This window comes from Aquarana catesbeiana, linkage group LG02, assembly GCF_042186555.1.
Source record: "Aquarana catesbeiana isolate 2022-GZ linkage group LG02, ASM4218655v1, whole genome shotgun sequence".
NCBI lineage: Eukaryota > Metazoa > Chordata > Amphibia > Anura > Ranidae > Aquarana > Aquarana catesbeiana.
The window spans coordinates 361105769-361128884 of NC_133325.1; the positions used below are offsets into that span (position 1 = coordinate 361105769).

General features: G+C 42.2%; 1 protein-coding gene across 1 annotated transcript in view; it reads left to right on the plus strand.

Moving 5' to 3' along the window:
• The first annotated feature begins 4925 nt into the window (after positions 1-4925).
• The window catches only part of ATP2A3 (ATPase sarcoplasmic/endoplasmic reticulum Ca2+ transporting 3), a 391838-nt gene continuing 373647 nt past the window's right edge, over positions 4926-23116 (plus strand). Inside the window, exon 1 of the mRNA XM_073615051.1 lies at positions 4926-5608. Within this exon, the coding sequence (XP_073471152.1) occupies positions 5491-5608 (118 nt within the window). The 5' untranslated portion in view covers positions 4926-5490. The remainder of the gene's footprint in view (positions 5609-23116) is intronic.

A 23116-nucleotide genomic window follows, 5' to 3' on the forward strand; every position in this document is an offset into this window, starting at 1 on the left:
GAAATGTACAGAGACATCTTTGATGAAAACTTGCTCCAGAGCACTCTGGACCTCGGACTGGGGCAAAGGTTCATCTCCCAACAGGACAATGACCCTAAGCACACAGCCAAGATAAAAGGAGTGGCTACGGGACAATTCTGTGAATGTCCTTGAGTGGCCCAGCCAGAGCCCAGACTTGAACCCGATTTAACATCTCTGTCGAGATCTGAAAATGGCTGTGCACCGACGCTCCCCATCCAACCTGATAGAGCTTGAGAGGTCCTGCAAAGAAGAATAGGAGAAACTACCCAAAAATAGGTGTGCCAAGCTTGTAGCATCATACTCAAGAAGAGGCTGTAATTGCTGCCAAAGGTGCTTCAACAAAATATTGAGAAAAGGCTGTGAATACTTATGTATATAGGATTTTTTTTCATTTTTATTTTTAATAAATTTGCAAAGATTTTAAACAAACTTCTTTCACGTTGTCATTATGGGGTATTGTTTGTAGAATTTTGAGGAAAATAATGAATTTAATCCATTTTGGAATAAGGCTGTAACATATCAAAATGTGGTAAAAATGAAGAGCTGTGAATACTTTCCAGATGCACTGTATCTCCTATGAGCTGCGGTGCTGGCATACGTGAATCTCCTATAAGCTGCAGTGCTGGCATACGTGGATCCCCTATGAGCTATAGTGCTGCCATTCGTAGATCTGCTATGAGCTGCAGTGCTGGCATTCAGGGATCTCCTATGAGCTGCAGTGCTGGTATTTGTGGATCTCCTATGAGCTGCAGTGCTGGAATTTGTGGATCTCCTATGAGCTGCAGTGCTGGCATTTGTGGATTTCCTATGTGTTGCGCTGCTGGCATTTGTGGATCTTCTATGAGCTGCGGTGCTGGCATACGTCGATCTCCTATGAGCTGCAGTGCTGACACACATGGATCTCCTATGAGCTTCCTTTGAGCTGCAGTGCTGGCATTCGTGAATCTCCTATGAGCTGCGGTGTTGACATAAGTGGATTTCCTTACTATGTAACTAGTCTTCAGATGGCAGCTGCAGTGCTGGCATAGGTGGATGTCCTACGAGCTGCAGTGCTGGCACACATGGATCTCCTATGAGCTACAATGCTGTCATACGTGGATCTCCTATGAACTGCAGCGCTGGTCGTATACGTAGATCTCCTATGAGCTGCAGTGCTGGCACACGTGGATCTCCTATGTGCTGCAGTGCTGGCATTCTTGAATCTCCTTTGTATTGCGGTGCTGGCATAAGTGCATTTCCTTACTATATAACTAGTCTGCAGAGGGCAGCTGCAATGCTGGCATAGGTGGATCTTCAATGAGCTGCAGTGCTGGCATACATGGATTTCCTATGAGCGGCAGTGCTGGCATACGTGGATCTCCTGTGAGCTGCAGTGCTGGCATACGTGGATCTCCTGTGAGCTGCAGTGCTGGCATAGATGGATCTCCTATAAGCTGCAGCCACAGGTGACAGGAGTGGCTGTAGCTCAAAGGTGGCATTGCGGCCAGAATGAAATCCCCAGTGTGTGTTGTGAGTGCACGATGGGCTCCTTCCTCCTTGGGGCCCTGTTACATTGCACATATTAGGGACACACCAGTGGCCCAGAACCCCAGGCAAGCCTTTTCCTTATTCCACCCTTCACCATGCAAGTGTTTAAAACAAATGGGCGCCTGCCTGCATACAACTGTGATTTATAGAGATGCCTCAATCTAATTAATCTAAAGGTAGGGGCGTGTACCTTCGTCCAAATTGGTTTAATATTGAGACAAAATACCTGGGGCTGCCCCAAAGATGCCCCTGGTAAAAATGGAGGAAATAGGACTATCTTGGTACCCAAGGATTAAGCAGGAATTATAATAAAAATAACATTTTATTAATAGAAAAACATGATTAAAACAATTTTACAAAAATTACTATATACAATCAGAGGTTACAACCATGCATTGTTCATACAAGAGGTTTCAAGGAACCCCAAATATCATAAGGGGCACCGAATTATTGATCTTCACACAATCCTCTACATGTTTCGCCGCTTGGGCCGCTTCCTCAGGAGGAGTCCATCATTGTCATCCGAAGAAACCAATGGAACGTAAGGCAGCACAATAAAGGCACCCAAAGGTGCCCCCCCAGGGCAGACACAGGAGACAAAGAGATAAGCTGATTTCTAATAGGGATGAGCTGAACACCCCCCCCGGTTCGGTTAGCACCAGAACATGCAAACAGGCGAACATGCAAACTCTGGTAAAGTCTATGGGACATGGACATGAAAAATCAAAAGTGCTAATTGTAAAGGATTATATGCAAGTTATTGCCATAAAAAGTGTATGGGGACCCAGGTACTGCCCCAGGGGACATGTATCAATACAGAAAAAAGTTTTTAAAACAACATTTTTTCAGGAGCAGTGATTGTAATAATGATTTAAGTGAAACAATAAAAACAAAATATCGTGCCTGGGGGTCCCCTTAGTCTGCCTGTAAAGTTGTGCATCTTTTCGATATGTTTTACAGTCCTGCAGCAAAATTAAATTTCTAAAGGAAAAAATGGCATTCAAAATTGCTTGCAGCTGTAATGTATTGTTGGCTTCCAGTTATATAGTTAAAAAAACATTGGGAAAAATGATGTGCAGCCCCCCCAGTCCATACCTGACCCGAAGGGAAACTCCACGGCAAAATTAAAAAAAAAATGGCCCTTCAGGTCTGGTATGGATTTTAAGGGGAACCCCGTGCCAATATTAAAAAAAATGGCGTGGGGTCCCCCCCCCCCAAAATCCATACCAGACCCTTATCTAAGCATGCAACCTGGCAGGCCAGGATAGGGGGGGACGAGCGAGCGCCCCCCAAAGCATATCAGGCCACATGCCCTCAACATGGGGGTTGCTTTGGGGTCCCAGTGACGTAAACTGGTGATCCTGCCCCCCTCTGATGTCACATGACACCCTGCCCTTGCCTAAATAACAGCTGTCACAGCCAAGAGACAGCAGTTGGTGGGACGCCTCCCATCGAGGCGGAGCTTTTTTTTTTTTTTTTATTGAAGATGGACATCGCTGGACACTTTTTTTTTCACATTTTTTTAATAAAGGAATTGTCCAAAACTGTCTCCTGTCATTTTTACTTTTTTTGACACTTTTTTGGTGAATTGGTCTGGGGGCCTGGATCTGGGTGCCCACTTGTTAAAGGGTCTTCCAGATTCTGATAAGCCCCCTGCCCACAGACCCCCACAACCACCAGGCAAGGGTTGTGGGGCTGAGGCCTTTGTCCCCATCAACATGGGGACAAGGTGATTTGGGCGGGACCCCGAAGCACCCCCCCTATGTTGAGGGCATGTGGCCTGGTACGGTTCAGGAGGGGGGGGGCGCTCGCTCGTCCCCCCCTACCGCGGCCTGCTAGGTTGCATGCTTGGATAAGGGTCTGGTATGGATTTGGGGGGGACCATTTTTTTTTTTTACATTTTGGCGTGGGGTTTTCCCTAAAATCCATACCAGACCTGAAGGGCCTGGTATGGATTTTGGGGGCCCCCATGCCATTTATTTTTTTTTTAAATGGCACGGGATTCCCCTTAACCACTTCAATACACTGTGTTATAAATACTACACTGCCTGCACTGACTGAACACTGAATATCTAGTCTACACTAAATGCAGAGTATATATATATATATATATATATATATATATACAGTGTATATATATATATATATATATATATATTAGACTGTAAAGATATATTAAATACACTACCTGCATGCCACTAACTAACCTGCCTGCCTAATCTAACTCAATCTATCTCCGTCCACCCACTATACACGGCCGTTATGTAAGCAGATTTATATAGTGTGGGGCATGGACTTAGTCCCCTAGTCCCCATGAGCCATGATTGGCCTTTGGCCAATTATGGCACTCACAGCAGAGCACGCTGTAATTGGCCAAAGCATGCAGGTCAGCTTTGGCCAATCATCAGACATCAATTTACTGCGATCTCGCAGTACATTATGGGGGTTCCGCGGCGCTCAAATTTCCCGCGAACGCCCCATATGTCTGGTTCACTTGCGATCAAACGAACACCCAATGTTCGAGTCTAATTTACGTTTGACTCGATCCGTGGGCTCATCTCTAATTTCTAATATATCTGAATGTTCAGTATAGCAACCCAGGGGTCAAAAGCAGAGGGCGGTAGGGAGTTTCATCTCATTAATATTTGAGGATCTTTAGAGAATTTTTTTTCCCTTTTCAAGGTGTTGCTTGTAGACAGGGACTATGTTGGAGGGCTCCAAAAGGAATCTGACGCAACAGAATCCCAGCCCCGTAGATTGCCTTGAATGCCTTTGGGTGCCTCTATTGTGCTGCCTTACGTTCCATTGGTTTCTTCGGATGACAATGATTGACTCCTCCTGAGGAAGCGGCCCCAAGCTGCGAAACACGTAGAGGATTGTGTCAAAATGTACAATTTGGTGCCCCTTATTATCTTTGGGGTTCATCGACTCCTTGAAACCTCTTGTATGAACAATACACGGTTTTAACCTCTGAGTCAATTTTGGAAAATTGTTTTAATTATGTTTTTCTATTAATAAAATGTTATTTTTATTATAATTCCTGCTTAATCCTTGGGTACCGAGATAGCCCTATCTCCTCCATTTGTACCAGGGGCATGTTTGGCATTTGCACCAGGGGCATGTTGGGGGGAGCCCCAGGTATTTCGTCTGCATACAACTGTTGTGACACATTTCCCATAACAACACAACTGTCAGTGCCTCTTATCTCGCCTGCCCAGCGGTTTCACCAGTTAACCCCTTCCTCGCTGCACCTCACCAGCTTTTGCATTTAGCTCAAAGTTCTCAGCTGCAATAGAATAAGAGGAAGTGAAGCTCTGAAGAGGGAGGAGGAGGGAGGGGGGTTGTTCATATCTATACATGCTTGAAAAAAAAAAAAAAAGATTTTCCACTGTAAAACTACCGGAGGCTAAAATGTTCAACATGCTAATTTGAAGTAAGCACGGGCCAATGGGGGAGAGGCGAAGGAAGGTTTGTGTGGGCGGGCAGTATTTGGGTGCTGTAGCCAGCCAATGAGGAGGCTTCAGGTAATGAAGACTAATAAAGAGACGTTTAGCCGAGGCTCTTGAAGTGAGGGAGCTGTGTGTGTGCGGAGGAGAAACTTGTGAGGGCTGATAGTCTCAGTCATGACTAGGAGGAGGAGGGCACAGCTGGACGAGTCAGTGTAGACACAGAGAGAGGCGGCTCCCTCACTACAGCTCACCTTACACCAGAGGAGGTACACAAGGTGCAGCAGGACTTCTCCACACACGACCATAGAGAAGCTCTCCGTGCATAGAGGGACCTCTCCGTACACGGCCATAGAGAAGCTCTCCGTACATAGAGGGACCTCTCCACACACGACCATAGAGAAGCTCTCCGTACATAGAGGGACCGCTCCGTACACGACCATAGAGAAGCTCTCGGTACATAGAGGGACCTCTCCGGACACAGCAAGGTCCCACCATGGACAGCGCGCACGCCAAGCCCGTGTGTGAGGTGCTCCGACACTTCGAGGTGAATGAGAACTGCGGGCTGAACAACGAGCAGGTCCGGAGGAGCAGAGAAAAGTATGGAGCGAACGGTGAGTCAGTCCCCGTGCTGTCACCTCATAGTGATAGATTATGATTAGGTGCAGGCTACTGCTTGACTTGTGTCACTTCTTACATATGATCTTTAGGCCTCTCTGTGAGGAGGATGTAAGGAGTGTAACTAGTGATAGAGGGTCCAGCAGAAGGTGCCCCATAGAAGAAGAATGGTTGTGTGTCATTAGATGTGTGTAGTGGTAGCACTGGAGGAGCCTTGCTGGACAGGAAGTCCTGAACAACAAGGGTTCTCCCCAACCTAGCAGAATAGGAGCTGCTCTACATTCATTGTCAAGACCTGACAGCTGCTCTTCTCACCTCCTGGTCCACCACAACAAACCAGGTTGCTGTTTAGGTCATACACATAACCATCTGATCCAATGACTCCTCACAGAATCAAATAATATGATCAGAGCTAAGAAACAGAGAATTTTAAATCTCTGTCATCAATTTAGATTTTTCAAGCAAAACTGATCAATCTAAGCCAAAATGATTCTGGTTGGTTTGGATGGAAACTGCAATCATGGGAAAGTAGATCATTCAATATGAGAAGTATATGGCACATCAAGCTGTCTTTTTGATCTTCCAATTGTATTGGACAGTAATGGCTGGTAACATGATGAGATTATGGGATGATGAAGGATCGTCCGTTTTTGTTTTGCATGCTAGTCTCATATGGAAAATGAAGAGTTTACTAAAGTTCCGAAAATTCTCATATGCCGGAATACAACTTCGGAAGTGTTGTAATGTATTTGTGTTGTGTTTTGTTTTTTTTCGAATGACAACTGTACTGATTGAACGAGAATTGTACAATCTGGCATTGTACAAGAAAAGTTTTCATGCTTGTCCCATCAGATAATAATATATGACCTCTCCTGATCCCCTATTTTTTAAGCTGTGTTCTAACAATCAGGTTATCGTATTATTGCTTCGAAAGCGGTATTTTTCGCGTGATTTTCCGATCGTGTGTGTGTACTGTTGACTTTAATCACTCAACAGTACAATCACATATAAAATTGTTCCCTGTATGGCCATTGTTGAGATGACGATACACTATATAATCTGTTTATACAATCCTCCTTTTTAGGCTGGGTCCGCACTCAATGGAGCCGGTTCACACATCTCTGGAGTGGCTCCGGTGTGAATTGCACAAGAGTCCTGTGCATCTTCTGGTCTGAATTCGGACTGAAATCTGACCTAAAATGGTGGACAGGGATGCATCGGACCACTGCTGTGAGCCGCTCCATGCTACAGTCTGAACCCAGCCTTAGGGCTGGTTAACACTAGGACGTGCATGTGAATCGCACAGTAGCACTTAGCAGTTCGACATGCCGTTGAGATGACCATACACTACATAATCTGATTGTACAATCCTCCTTTATGGCTTATTCACACTAGGAACTGCATGTGAATTGCACATGAGCGCTTAGTGGTTCCTGTGTAATTCACATGCAGTTCTGTGCAGTGCGTTTTTAGCCCTATTCATTTTGAAAGAGCTGAAATTGCACTGCACCAAAAGTAGTGCATGCGCTACTTTTGGAAACTCACTGCAACTTGATTGCATGGTACTTTTGTACCATGCGATCTAGTGCGGGCAAACACACTGCATTTGGGACCTGCCTTTAGGGTGTCAGTAACTTATTATTGACAACCCACTGCAGATCAGAGTGCGTTTTGAACACCGTGCAGGAAACGCATGGAATGCGGGTTTCCCACACTGCGTTCTAGTGTGACCATGTCAGATGCAGTCCAATGCATTTTGTAATGTATTCCAGTGGCCCTAGTTCATGTGTTCTAGTGCAGTCAACAAAGTGCTGCATTTTTTTTTCTGTATGGAACACATGGTATGCAGCCGAATGCACATTGTTCTGAGATTCTTCAAGTGTCCAAATTTAAAAGCGGGGGGGAAAAGCCTTGGAAGTCGCATATCTCTGCAAATTCCCATGAGAAGGTGTATGACAGCCTCAGCCTGGGCGGCGTGGCCTGGTTGGAGCCCGGGCTGAGGCTGTCATACACCTTCTTATGGGGATTTGCAGAGATGTGTGACTTCCAAGGCTTTTCTCTTTTGTATTAGATGTCTAGAGCTGGGATGAGCTCTGTACTTGTATGCACCCCAAGTGTATGCTAAATAAGAGGACCCAGTGGAGCCTTGAGTGGCACCTGTCCGTTTAGTTTGGGTCATAAGGCAAAAGCACTGGAACATATTAAAAACACTTGTAAATGCATATGCAAAAATGCATCTAGAATGCTGAAATTGTGGTGTGCACCAGCCCTCAGAGTAGGTTCACACATGTGTGGATCGTGTCTGTACGTTTGCATGGGCACAGCAGTCCATTCATTGAAAAAGGCTGCTGTACCTGTGAGGAAACACTGGGGAAAAAAGCCTCTGACCCTTTTTTAAAAAATGCAGGCACATACAATCAATTTTGTAGATTTACCATAACTATGAAATCTGAGGACCTACCCTAACTATACAATTAATTTGTATCCTGTCAGGCAGGCCAATACTACATAGTTGTTGGTAGATCTAAAGCCAATTGTACAATCAGACTGGAATGTGTGTGTGTGTGTGTGTGTGTGTGTGTGTGTGTGTGTGTTGAGTTTAAAGGAGATTGTATAATCAGATTGCATAGTGTAGAGCCGGCTTTATTCCCCGTTCACACCTGTGCAATTTGTGGCATGGCGCAACATTATCCGTGAGGCTCTTTCACACACATGCAATGCGTTTCTGGGTGGTTTGGAAGAAGGCGCAGGTTCTACTGCAGATGCGATTTGGTGTCATAGCCTTCAATAGGAGCTTTACTGGAGATCCTGCCAGTAACAGCACTTTTTGTCATTGACTGGCAATGCTAAGCTACTGCCCTCCAATTAGCAGCAGCGTTGTCACTGTTGTATACACTCCTTCATTTGGCTGCCTGTCTGGCTATTAGATGGACAGCCCAATGACTGACTGAGAAGGCACTTGCACGTCAGACTGACAACAGTGGCAGTGGCTTACCGCTGTCACCCCATGACAAGCAGTGCTTTCCAGGAAAGATTCTTTTCCAGGATTTCCAGTAAAGGAACTGCAAGAAGTTGAGTTTGCTGTATACTGTGACGCACGATGCCACATATAATGAAAAATAGATTTTGGGTTTACATACACTTTAAATGTACTTTAAACAAAGAACAATACATATAATGCAGCTTACCAGTCCTCAGATGTGGTAGCTGTATTTGTGTTTCTTTGTTTTTATTTACCTTATGATCCCAGCAGTAAAACACTCCCTGCCTTAGGGTGACTGCGCTCCTTCGCTGTACTGTATGTATGGAGGTGCAGTGTTGTCACCCTAGGACAGGAAATGTTGGGATTACACAACTTCTTTTCTTTGTAACATTTGTATAGAGGTATTCTGTAATCCTCAGAGATACCTTGGCACAAGGTAACTAAGAAGAGTGCAGTGTAGTCTGTGAGAACAGGAAGTTTTGAGCTCACAAGATTTTTTTTTTTGGAACCACCCTTTTTAATGCACTTATTGTGCGCATATTACACAACACTTTTTTACTTGTATATTTATAGATAGAAAGAGAGCAAATAAACGTTTTTTAGTGCTTACATACAATTTAATTTAAAGATTGTGATACTGCCAGTACTCAGAGAATTGGACTTTTTTTTTTTTTTTTTGTAACCTGGGTCCTCAGAGACTCACCACATCAGGAGAAGAGTTTACTGGAGAGTGCCTTTTGTGTTTCCTGTTCTCCTGTTAAAGAGAACCTGTTATTAGCAAAGAGCTGACCTTTCCTTCTAAAAATGCTAGTTGCCTGTCTGTTCTGTTCTTCTGGTTTCAGTGTAGTACCTGATCTGGAATAAGATGAGGACTTCAGACTTTTGTCTGACTTTTTTGATCTACATAATTGGATTTATTTATTTCAAGTACTTATATAGTGATGACAATTTATGTAGTGCTTTACATATGTATTCACGTCAGTCCCTGCCCTGAAGGAGCTTGGGTCCCTAACTCGCATTCATACATACACATACTAGGGCCAATTTAGAGAGGGACCAATTAATCTACCAACATGTCTTTGGAGTGGCTGGTATTAAAACTAGAGGGCCAGCATAACTCGGACAGCCAGCTTTTCAAGGGATCAGTAATACAGCCTCTGTGTTTTGTCCCATAAGTTTGCTTTGAATAAAACGGAACTCCTTTTTTTTTTATTTTTTTTTTTATATATATATATATATATATATATATATATATATATATATATATATATATATATATATATATATATATATATATATATATATATATATATATATATATTGGGCAAAATTTTTCTGAGGATGGAAATGTGAGAGCCACATTACTATAAAATATGCACGCTTCTGGGCTGTCATCCTGTTGGGTTTACTACTTTATAAATCACTGGTTGGCACAAGCATGCAGTCAGTCAGTCAGGGTGGATATAAGTGGAAAAAAAAAAGTAACTTTTTTTTTTTTTTTTTTAATTTAAATAGTGTTTTGGTTTTTTTTTTTTTTTTTTTTTTTTTTTATCAAATTTATTTTAATAGATTTTTACCCCAAAAGAATTTTATGTAAAGATAGTTTTCTATTTAAGATACATTAATAATTTAGTTTATTCAGCATGAAATGGAGCTATACTTACATTTTTGGTAAACTCATTCAATGAATCCAAGCTCTGCAAGCTGAGATAACATGCACTGCCTTGATGCATTCACACAATTTCACAGCAACCATGAGGTAAAACAAAGTTCAGGAATATTCCTTTTATCCCATTGTTTTGCAAAGCTATGTACACTACAAACTGTATGATTGAACTGGTTCTGATATCGTTGTTTTACTAACCTAACAGCTTATTATTCTAAATAGGAAACCTTCTTCAATTTGTTTGCAAATATTAAAGATTCTAACTACCAGCAAGAATAAGTCCTTACATTTAAAGTGCACCTGTCATTTCAGATCCATTATGGCAGGGCCTGTTAGCGGGCATCCACTGACCTGCTGCCGCCACATCCCTCACCTTTGTGTCACTGCCACATCACCAGCCGTCCCATTAAAGTGAATGGGACTGTTGGTAAGTCAACAGCAGGTCAGAGGAGAATCTACTACGGGACAGAAATGACAGTTGTTCTTTAAAAAGGGCTGGAGCTCCTCTTTTAACCGGTTCCCGTCTGGCCACCGGCTCCCCTGGGTGAGCCGTCGTAGCTGTACATCGGCCCTTTAAGACGCTCTAGGAGGCGCGCGCCGACAACATGTACCCAGGGCCGATGCAAGTGCCCGGCGGGTGCGTTGACCGCCAGGCACCCACAATTGCTCATGACAGAGCGAGACCAGGGATCTGTGTTTGTGTGTGTGTGTGTGTGTGTGTGTGTGTGTGTGTGTGTAAACACACAAATTCTGGTTCTCTCAAGGGAGAGGAGAGAGATCGTGTGTTCATACTAAGTATGAACACCGATCTCTCTCCTCCCCTAGTCAGTTCCCTCCCCCCTACAGTTAGAACACACTGAGGGAACAGTTAACCCCTTGATCGCCCCTTAGTGTTAACTCCTTCCCTGCCAGTGACATTTATGCAGTAATCAGTGCATTTGTATAGCACTGATCGCTGTATAATTGTCAATGGTCCCAAAAATGTGTCAAAAGTGTCTGATCTGTCCGCCGCAATATCACAGTCCCGTTAAAAATCGCAGATCACCGCCATTACTAGGAAAAAATAAAAAAAATAAAAATGCCATAAATCTATTCCCTATTTTGTAGATGCTATAACTTTTGCGCAAACCAATCCATATACGCTTATTGGGATTTTTTTTTTTTTTTTTACCAAAAATATGTGAAAGAATACATATCGGCCTAAACTGAGGAAAACCTTTTTTTTTTTTTTTTTCAAAAAAATTATGGGATATTTATTATAGCAAAAAGTAAAAGATATTGTGTGTTTTTTTTTTTTTTTTTTTTTTTTTTTTTTCAAAATTGTCGCTCTTTTGTTTATGGTGCAAAAAATACAAACCGCAGAGGTTTATTTGTGGGAAAAGGACGTCAATATTGTTTGGGGGCAGTGTCGCACGACTGCGCAATTATCAGTTAAAGTGACACAGTGCCGTATCACAAAAAATGGCCTGGTCATTGAGCAGCCAAATTTTCCGGGGCTGCAGTGGTTAAGCAAGGGTGAGGATGTTGGACTCAGGACTTGCACTTTTAAAAATCATATCAGCAGCTTTTATGTAGCCCTCTTAACCCTCATGTATTTTATTGTATTGTATATGTACTGTCTCCTTTTTTTTTTTTTTTTTTTTTTTTTTTTTTTTTTTTTATTGTAAAGCGCTGTGTAAACTGCTGGCACTAAAAAAAAAAAAAAAAAAAAAAAAAAAAAACGTATAATAATAATCATGTAGGTTTTTGCTGGCAGCAAGTTCCTACATAAAATTGTGTCAAGATGTAAAGTTTGTGCTATAGTACCTTTTTTTTTTTTGTTAGGATGTATGTGCCTTTTTCCCCCTAGCCTCATTGGTATTCAGAGGCAATAGCATACATTTACATTAAATTCTGTAGCTGTTAGCACAAATGTTTACATAGTTACAGGGTTAAATACGGTCCATACGTATACGTCCATACGCAGGAGCGTGGGTACAGATTTTTCTTTTTAATTTGTAATTAACAGAGCATGGAGTTGTGTGCAAGGATCCATAGCATAACATTTGGCTGATCTCATATTTTTAAACTGCATCATATTTTGCACCAGTATGCATGAGCCCTTTTGCGCCCAAATGATTGATAAACGAAGTCTGTCTTCTAGACACTTCATGTCATAATCGATCTGTTTTCTGTATTTGTTTCAAGTACTCGGCCCTTGTGGTGTTCAGAGGGTACTGTCAGGTGTTAGTGCAAGGTCACGAAGAGCCATTGATGTTAGCAAATCTTTAAATGACAAAATGAGTGTACAAACTCTTTACTGAGCTTGTAAATCGTGCATCAGCTCTATGGGAGCACATGGGAAGTGCTCAGAGCCTGTCAGGCAGGTGGCATAGTTTCACAGATGTGAAAAGCTCTTGTGTGATTCTAGATGTAGGAGTTGTCTGATTCATACACATGTTTATGTAATAGTTCATCTAAAGTGGTGTTATCTGTGAACGTATAGGCAATTTCAAAACTGAAATGCTGTGGGAAAAAAAAGGCTATTGTTAGATGGTGTCTGTCATTTCCAATTTGCCTTAGCTAGAAGACAAAACTTGCTAACACAAAAATGTTAGCGCAGTTCTGTAAAATGTCAGTTTGAAACACCCAATCATTTAAAAATAGAAACTTCCTTTTATTGATGCAGTGTTTTAAGTAAGCATAGGTTCCCACACTGTGCTGTGATCCAACTGAAAGTATCAATATACAAAATGCATCCCTTCCCTTTTTTTTTTTTTTTTTTATTGTAATATTCCAGGTGAAATATGCAATGGGGGTTCTTAAAGTGGTGTTCCGGCCGAAATTATACTTTTTAAATAAAAATACCCCTATAATACACAAGCTGAATGTATTCTAGTAAAGTTAGTCTGTAAACTAAGGTCTGTTTTGTTAGTTTATAGCAGTAGTTTGTTATTTTATAAACTTACAGCAGGCCGTGGCCATCTTAAGTGTGGGCATCTGAAGCCAGACTGTATTTCTTTCTGGATCTCATCCTTGCAGATCTCACACATGCTCAGTGCAGCACAAGCAGTGTAATAGGTTTCAGGTCAGGTTTCCATAGCAACGGCAGTGTCAGAGGAAGTTGCCGCCCCTTCCCAGAAGGCATTGCAAACAGGAAATGATGCGATGGGCCGCGGCCAGGGAGGAGGAAGTGAAAAATGAATACAGCAGGTATACAGTAGGTTCTGAGAAAAAAATAAAAAAATATCCAATTCACTTACAGTGCACAGTTTAGTGAGGGATGCTGAAGAGTTGTAAAAGTGGGTGGAACTCCACTTTAACCTGTTTTTAATATCAGGACTGACTTATAATGTTACATATATAAGCCACGATCTTCGTAAAGAGTATTAATAAAACCTTGAGCAAAGGAAAAATAGTGGTGTTGGCTTTCATTCAATAATCTGCTCTTTGCAAATGACAGCTGGAGTCTCCTCATCATAGCACCACTTTGCCTTTCTGTTAGGTTTCTTCAAGCGTTGCTGATTCATAGCTAGTCATGTTTAGATTAATTTTTTTTTTTTTTTCCCCAAAAAATCTTTATAAACACACAGCCAATAAAGATGAAATATTGGAGCAGTTCTTTAACAAAAATGTATTCCATCTTTATGAATATGTCAACGTATTGCTTATAACTGCAAGTGTTGACTTAGCAAATAGCCCTGGTATCTTTATTTCCATTTTAAGCAGCTGCCTTTGGCCCATAGGTGCTTCTGTAATGGAATATGTACATTGTTTTGCATATAACTGTTCATGTATTCTTAATTACTATGCCAGCAGAACTACTGTGAAGTAAGCAAGCAGACTTTTGAATGTAGGTAGGTAACAAATACCAAGAGTATTAAGGAATGTGTATTACGGGATGTGTGACCTCTTGTGTATCCTTTTTTTTTTTTTTTTTTTTTTTATCAGTTCAACTTGACATGTATAAAGGTATAGCTAATCCACTGTATAGTAGCGTTTCTATGATACCAATACTGGTGCTGATACTACTTGTACTCGTGCAAATGCTCCGATGCTAAAACTGATACCTTCAAGTGCGCAGACTGACTGGGTTCACATAAGCGGTTTCAATGCGATTTGTAAAAATAATCCGGTGCGATTTCGTTCAGTGGTTTCAGGTGCGAATTTTTAAAGTGTATGACACTGAAAATCGTACCTGACTCTTTTTAAAATCGCACTGCGGCTGGCACATACACTATTCCACTAAAAGTATTGGGACGCCTGCCTTTACACACACATGGACTTTAATGGCATCCCCGTCTTAGTGTGTAGGCTTTGCATCTTCATCTCTTCTCTACTGGGAAGGCTGTCCAAGAGGTTTAGGAGTGTGTCTGTGGGAATGTTTGACCATTCTTCCAGAAGCGCGTTTGTGAGGTCAGGCACTGATGTTGGAAGGTGTCCTTTCGGGTTGAGGTCAGGAGTCTGTGCAGGCCAGTCAAGTTCCTCCATCCCAAAATTGCTCATCCATGTCTTTATGGACCTTGCTTTGTGCACTGGTCCAAATCATTTGGTGGAGGGGGGATTATGATGTGAGGTTGCTTTTCAGGGGTTTGGCCCCTTAGTTCCAGTGAAGGGAACGCTTAAGGTGTCAGCATACCAAGACATTTTGGACAATTTCATGCTCCCAACTTTGTGGGAACAGTTTGGCAGTTTGGAGATGCCCTTTGCTGTTCCAACATGACTGCGCACAAAGGTCCATAAAGACCTAGATGAGCAAGTTTGGGGTGGAGGAACTTGACTGGCCTGCACAGAGTCCTGACCTCAACCTGATAGAACACCTTTGGGATGAATTGAAGCAGAAACTGCGAGCCAGGCCTTCTTGTCCAACATCAGTGCCTGACCTCACAAATACGCTTCTGGAAGAATAGTCAAACGTCCCCATAGACGCACTCCTAAATCTTGTGGACAGCCTTCCCAGAAGAGTTGAAGCTGTTATAGCTGCAAAGAGTGGGCCAACTCAATATTAAATCCTATGGACTAAGATTGGGATGCCAATAAAGTTTGTGCGCGTAAAGGCAGGTGTCCCAATACTTTTGATATTGTGTTTGTGAACCGGCTCCATAAAAAGCTGGCTTGGTTTACATGCCGTGTGAATCGAATGCAGTTCAAAACGCATCCAATTTGCATGTATGGGAACCAGGGGTAAAAATAGGTATTGGTAAACGGTTACCCGTGAGTACTTGAGAAAAAGTATCAATACTTTTAACACCTACTGTGTATTATCTATGGGTAGTAATGAGACAGAAGAATATATATTATATATACTCTATCTCTCATACACGCGCTGTGTGTTCAGGCTATCTCTAGCACCATTCTACGAACAGGTGCATAAATGCCTACAAGGGGCACTCCCTGTGTCTGTGGGTGGTGTCGTTTTTCCTGCTGGTATAATGTAGAGTAACTGACACTTAACATGTTCTAATGTGCAGTGTGTGAAATGGGAATGCTAGCCAGTTTTTAGCCCAGCAGAACTGTAATTAATAGAATATGTTACCTGAAGCATTGTGTTTTAAGCTTGTGAAATGGTTTATTGGGCAAATTGCCCCATTGTTTCTACAGATGTTATGACCTGCAAGTTCCTCATACTAATTTTAAATAATCTGAATAGTAAAATGTTTTACTTTTCTTGGTTTTTAAAACTTTCTTTCGGTAGGCATTTACTTATTCTGTAAAATTTAGAGCATGACTAAACTCAATTACTAAAATGGCACATACACTTTAACTAGTTAGTGTAAAATCATAATTCCTTACAGTATTTGATATCAGCTGGTTTAAGAAAAAAAGTACTTTGGGCTTTGAAGATTTCTGTTCAGGAACTTTCTGTAATGTGGTAATCAGGAGCTCTTGGTTTCCAATGGTGATAAGTGGCGGTGTCAACCTATATTACGTATGGTTTACTGTTGTCAATATCGCAAAACTCACCCTATCCAAAGGCCATTGCTGGAGCCCGTTCCTGTAGACTGGAGTTGGCTGTATTTTCTTTCTTTTGGTATAATAAAAAGAAATTGCAGCCAGTGAGCAGAGAGTGGGGAGAAGCTGCGGTGTGTGTGTGTGTGTGTGTGTGTGTGTGTGTGTGTGTGTGTGGTCGTGCGTCTATGAACACACAGCATGGCTCAGGATTGAGCCCAAATGAGTGCCACCTTAGCAAGCGGTTCAATAAAGGAGCACCTTGCAGGGAGGAGGCAACAGCAGGCGGGGGATCCTCTCCACTCACCGCTGTCACATTTTAAAATCCATGTGGCTGTGCAGGACTCGGCTCTACAGTCTAGAGGTCAAAATGGCTGTAATCTATTGATCTGGGTTATGTAGGATGGTTGCTCAAAGGCTCCTCCCAGAGGGGTTGCTTTATAACAGGAAGGATATGCCAAACTCCATAGATGAGGAAACAAAGAGAGCTCATAGTGAAATACCGCTAGAATAAAATTGTAAAGCACAAACTAGGCGCCACCTACAGGATACCTGGCAAAAACAGGCATGAGTGAGAACATCCGAGTCCGCCGCTAAATGGTGTGCGTTCCACAGAGGCGGAAATTGCCTCAATGGTTAGCGTGAACTGGAAGTGCGTCAACACATTTCGCCCCTCCTCCAGGGTGTCAAAGGACATCACTTCCGGTTCCTTGTAATCAATTTATACCTGAGGGGAGATCACTCCACCCCTCTGAAAAGAAGGGAGAGACCAATTACAATCGGTGGAAACCTACACCAACTTCCTCCTCAGTAACATAATTTCCTGTTGCCAGATAAATCTTTATATAAATAAAAGCCGTAATGGGGCACATACCATTTGGCTAACATATTACAGCAAATCATATAATGTTATAGACCTCATGAAAGATTTCCAATACATGATTATAAAATGACAACATTTGATTAAATAGAATTTGAATAAAATTAAATCAAAAGAATAATAAAAATAAGATGGGGGGGGGGGGGGGAAATGCAAATAAAAATACACATAAAAACATATATTCGAAAAAATACATGATCAACTTAAATGAAGAAAAAACCCTTAAATGGTGTTACCAATTGGACAAAAAGCATTTGAGATCCAGCTCAATGTTGAGGCCATGAAGACTCCAAAGTAGGAAGCCTATGGATCCATTGGATCTCATTCTGTGAGATGGCCTTTTTAAGGTCGGATCCTCTCCAATGCTCCTCTACTCTATCTATCCCACAGAATGTAAGGCCCCTTGGATCTCTATTATGAAACAATCTAAAGTGGTTGGACAGACTGTGATGATTATAACCTTTTTAATTCTATTAACATGCTCCTTGAGCCTTATCCCCAATTTCCTTGTGGTCCTCTGCACATATTGGAGACCACAAGGCAGGACAAAAGGTAGGTAACGGGTAATGATTTTTTTTTTTATTTTAAACGACCTACCCTGAGAGTAGGAGCTGAAGGAGGTGGTTTTCCTTTTCCTGTGTTTGGATGTCTTGCAAAATCACACATTTGCCACAACTGAAAAAAAGTTTGGTCTAAACAGGTGAATAGCTTTTTGGGGGGACATTATGTGCCAAATTTAAGTGTCGACGGTTTGGTATAATGTGTACCAATTTTAGCCTAAGTGTCGGCGGTTTGGTATAATGTGTACCAATTTTAGCCTAAGTGTCGGCGGTTTGGTATAAATAAACCGAGGCTGTGCAGGCAAGATACTTTTTTGAGCTCTCTATCTTTCAGTAACAGGGGCCAGTGTTCTCTAATTATCCTTTGAAACTGTCTATACTGACGATTATAGCCAGTCAGAAAAGCCACACCGTAATCTTCTTTCTTTCTTTCTTTTCTTTGGACTTTATTTTGAAACGAAGATTCCTTATCTGTCTCTCCAATGGTTTCCTTAGTTCTTTTTAGATCTTTTAAATTATATTCCTTTTCCTGAAATTGTTCCAAAATCAATTCTGCTTGTATAATCTAATCCTCCTTCTTCCTTTTTTTTTTTTTTTTTTTTTTTTTTTTTTTTTTTTGTTGTTGTAATTCCTTCTTACCCTTCGCATCTGGCTTTTAGGGATGCCAACTAGGGTGATGGCAACTACCTAATGGGATGTATCCATTTCTGTCAACATCTTTGAAAAAAGTCAGAGTTGGTAGTTTTCCATTTTCTTTATATATGGTAAGACCCAGGAAATTCACCATTTGGTGACTAAGGAAATACCACAGGAATTCCCATTTCCTCAAGAAAGCTACAGAATGATTCCTGTGACCCTGCCCATACTATCACAATATAGTCTATGTATCTCTTATCGAATCTGAGCGCTGGTCTATGTCTATCATAAATGGCTTCCTTTCCCACCGACTCATAAAAAGGTTTGCCACTGATGGGACATATTTAGCCCCCATGGCTGTATAGTATGGACAGGATCACAGGAATCATTCTGTAGCTTTCTTGAGGAAATGGGAAAACCACTCCTATGGTATTTCTTTTAGACCCCCGATCCCTCCATAAAGAGTACCTGTCACCACCTATTACTGTCACAAGGGATGTTTACATTCCTTGTGACAGCAATAAAAGTGATCAATGTTTTTTTTTTTTTTAAACATAATTTGTTAATATAAAAATAAATAAAATAAGAAAAAAAAATTTTTTTAAACCGCTCACTCAGCAAAGAAAAGCATACGGAAGTCGCGCCTGCATATGTAAACTGTGTTCAAATCACATGTGGGGTATGGCCGCGATCGTCAGAGCGAGAGCAATTATTCTAGCACTAGACCTCCTCTGTAATTCTAACCAAGTAACCATAAAAAATAATTTAAATCGTCGCCTATGGAGATTTTTAGGTACCGAAGTTTGTCGCCATTCCACGAGTGCGTGCAATTATAAAGTGTGACATGTTTGGTATCTATTTACTCGGCGTAACATCCATCTTTTACATTCTACAAAAAAATTGGGCTAACTTTACTGTTTCCTTTTTTTAAAATTCATGAAAGTGTCCCTTTTCCGTTTAAAACACCGCTGCACAAATACCGTGTGACATAAAATATTGCAACAATCGCCATTTTATTCTCTAGATTCTCTGCTAAAAAAATATATATTATTGTTTGGGGGCTCTATTTTCTAGCAAAAATTATGGATTTTATCTTGTAAACACCAAATGTCAAAAATAGGCTTAGTCATAAAAAGGTTAATGAGCTACCCTCACACAGCGGTTGGGAAAAAATGTGCATGGCTCGCAGAACTCAGAGCTGCATAACACACAGCATATACATTGTGGTGCGCATTTGGAATGGCATTGCAGCACAACTCACATATAAACCATATGCATTGCCATGTGTTGTCAACTCGCATAAGTGTGTGTGTGTTGACACTTTTGTACAAGTAAGAGAACCCTCAACCCACGTTCACATTGGGCTGATTTGACATGTCAAATCGGCGGGTATTGCTGGCAATGGCACATCCGAATTGGTGTGGTGCCGACTTAGCAGCGCTGCACCCTATTCCCAAAAGTAGTATCTGCACTACTTTTGGAGACTTCGGGGGGCGATTTGAATAGACATCTGTGCACGAAACCAACAGATGTCTCTGAAATTGCCCCCGAAGTCGGACTGCATTGCCGTTTTGAAATCGTGCGAGTTCAGCTTAACTCGCACAATCTCTAACCAACATCAATGTGAACCTGGGCTAAATCACAATGGAGAGTGTGTGTGTTCCTCCCCCTCCCATTGACCAAAAGAAACAAGCTTGTTCATGTCTTGGGCCCCTTGCACACCAGCGGACCGATAGGGTCCGCCTGTCCGTTTTTCAGGCAGATACGATCGGTCCACCCATTGTTCTTCATGGGATGGCGGATGTCAGCGGACATGCATCTACTGCCACCCGTGGGCATCCGCTTTGCTAAAAGATGGGGATCCGATGACAATCGGATGGAAACGGACATGCAGTTCATTTGCATTCGACTGCCCCATAGAGAACAGCAAGCTGTGTCCGCTCTGCATAGCGGAGCGGACAGGGACCTGTCATCCTCCTGTTCAGTGGGGATCAGTGGAGCGATCCCCTGCTGAGCAGGCGGATCTGCTTGGATGGATTCCGCCCCTTTCACACTGATGGACCGATTGGATCAGCTTGTCTGTTTTTCAGGCAGATCGAATCAGACCATGCATAGCTCTCCTCTGTGGAGCAGCGGATTGGATGACAGTTGGATGGAAACGAACAGGTGACCCTTTTTCTATCAGACCGCCCCATAGAGAAGAGCAGGCTGTGTCCGTGTCCGCTCTGCATAGTGGACATGGATCTGTCATCCACCGCTCAGCGGGGATCAGCACACAGATTTCCTGCTGAGTAGGCTGATCTGCTTGGAGTCTGCTCCCTCTTAAAGGAGCTTATGTAAAAATGGATCTCTGCAAAGTGCTTTGAATTAATTATAATGAAACGCAATGTTTTCATTTTTCTTCATTGTAATTAATTTTAATTTGATTTTCAAGAGATCCAGTTTCCCCTAGGCATCAATGTGAAAGGACCCTCTCTCTCGCCTTTCTTGCAGCTCACACATCCCAAAACATCAATGATCCACCTCCATATTTCACAGTAGAATGGTGTACCTTTCATCATGGGCCTTGTTGACTCCTCTCCAAATGTAGCGTTTATGGTTGTGGAGACTGGATGAAAGATGCAAGGGTCTGTCAGGAGTCCAGAAACTCATTGACCTTTTATACACACGCACGAATTACAAGCAAACAGATCACAGGTGAGGATGGTTACCTTTTTAATAGCCATTCAAACACATTTTGTGTCTCCCCTCCCCTCCCCTCTCCTCCCCTCTCCTCCCCTCTCCTCCCCTCTCCTCCCCTCTCCTCCCCTCTCCTCCCCTCTCCTCCCCCTCTCCTCCCCTCTCCTCCCCTCTCCTCCCCTCTCCTCCCCTCTCTCCTCCCCTCTCCTCCCCTCTCCTCCCCTCTCCTCCCCTCCCCGTGCATGCGTGGGTTTCCTCCCACACTCCAAAGACATGCTGGTAGGTTAATTGGATCCTATCTAAATTGTCCCTAGTATGTATGACTGTGAGTTGGGGACCTTAAATTGTAATCTCCTCAAGGGTAGGGACTGATGTGAATGTACTGTGTGTGTGTATGTATATATGTGTGTATATGTGTGTGTGTGTGTGTGTGTGTGTGTGTGTGTGTGTGTGTGTATATATATATATATATATATATATATATATATATATATATATATATAATTATTATTCTCTATCTCTCTCCTCACATGTTTGTAAATATTTTTATTATCTTTTCATGTGACAACACTGAAGAAATGACACTTTACATTGTAGCAAAGTAGTGAGTTTGCAGCTTGTATAACAGTGTAAATTTGCTTTCCCCCTCAAAATAACTCAACACACAGCCATTAATTATTTAAACCGCTGGTAACAAAAGTGAATACAACCCTAAGTGAAAATGTCCAAATTGGTCCCAATTAGCCATTTTCCCTCCCCGGTGTCATGTGAGTCATTAGTGTTACAAGCTCTCAGGTGTGAATGGGGAGCAGGTGTGTTAAATTGGTCACTGCAAGTTCAACATGGCACCTCATGGCAAAGAACTCTGAGGATCTGAAAAAAAGAATTGTTGCTCTACATAAAGATGGCTTGGGCTATAAGAAGATGGCCAAGACCCTGAAACTGAGCTGCAGCACAGTGGCCAAGACCATACAACGGTTTAACAGAATAGGCCTCGCCATGGTCGACCGCAGAAGTATGTGGGGTGTACTCACTTTTGTGAGATACTGTGTGTGTAGTATTCTGAAAATGAAAAAATTGGGTTTAATACCTTTTTAAAGGGGAGTTCCATCCAAAAGTGGAAGCTCAGCTTATCTGCTCTCCTCCCCCCCCCACCTCCAGTGCCACATTTGGCACCTTGCAGGGGGCGACGGGACAGGTACTTGATTATATCAGTGATTGTTGTGATCTGCCTGACTTTCTGCTCATCATCTGTCCTTTATTATTCGTGTATTTTATGTGTGTCCCAAGACCATTCCTCTTCCACTGTGGCCCAGGAAAGTTAAAAGGTTGGATACCCCTGGTGTAGATGACTGTTACTGGTAGAAACAGCAAACTGGCAAAAGCCATGCTAATTATACTGCTAAAAAAGCAGAAACTTTTCCATAGTTTACCACAGAAACCTAACTGGTTTGCAGTAAAGTTTAAAACTTGCAAAAAACAAGCTTTTCTTCATTCTTTTAGTCTTGCTTGGTTGGGAAAGAAGTAGACACCTGAAAGATGATGCATTGCAATAAGCTGTCAGTGTTGCTAAATCCACAACAGTAAAATCTGTCTGTATATGCAGAATAGCATGCCTGTTATACTCACTGTTGAACTTAAGGGGTTAAATTCAACAGTGTATTGTGTAAAAAGGCTCTTTGATCCTGTATGGACAGATCTCTCCCCCCCCCCCCCACCTCCTTTCAAGGCCAGATAAGACAGTGAGGGTAGTACTGCTGTACATGCTCAGTTTGATCTCTATTGCTGGCAAGAATATTTCCTGTTTTAAGCTGAGCTTTTCAGGTCACATGATGTTGACATCACACATGTTGGTGTGTATACAGATCCTAAATGACAGCCCAGTCCTTCCCTCTTCCATGCCCAGTAACTAAAAAAGAACACAGTGGGTGGGATGTCACATCTTGATTGGATGATTTGCCTTTCATAACAGCATGAGGACAGAGGCTGTAGTGGAAATCTCCTCCTACCTGCACACTCAGCATTCAGGCAGACCCTGCAGTTTATCACATGACCATGGTATACATATCAGCCAAAAAGGTATATAATGCCAGTATTTTAATGTAAAAAGGTTTATAAGTTGTGGGCATGGGGGGGGGGGGGGAATGGGGAAATGAACTACTTTTTTTTTTA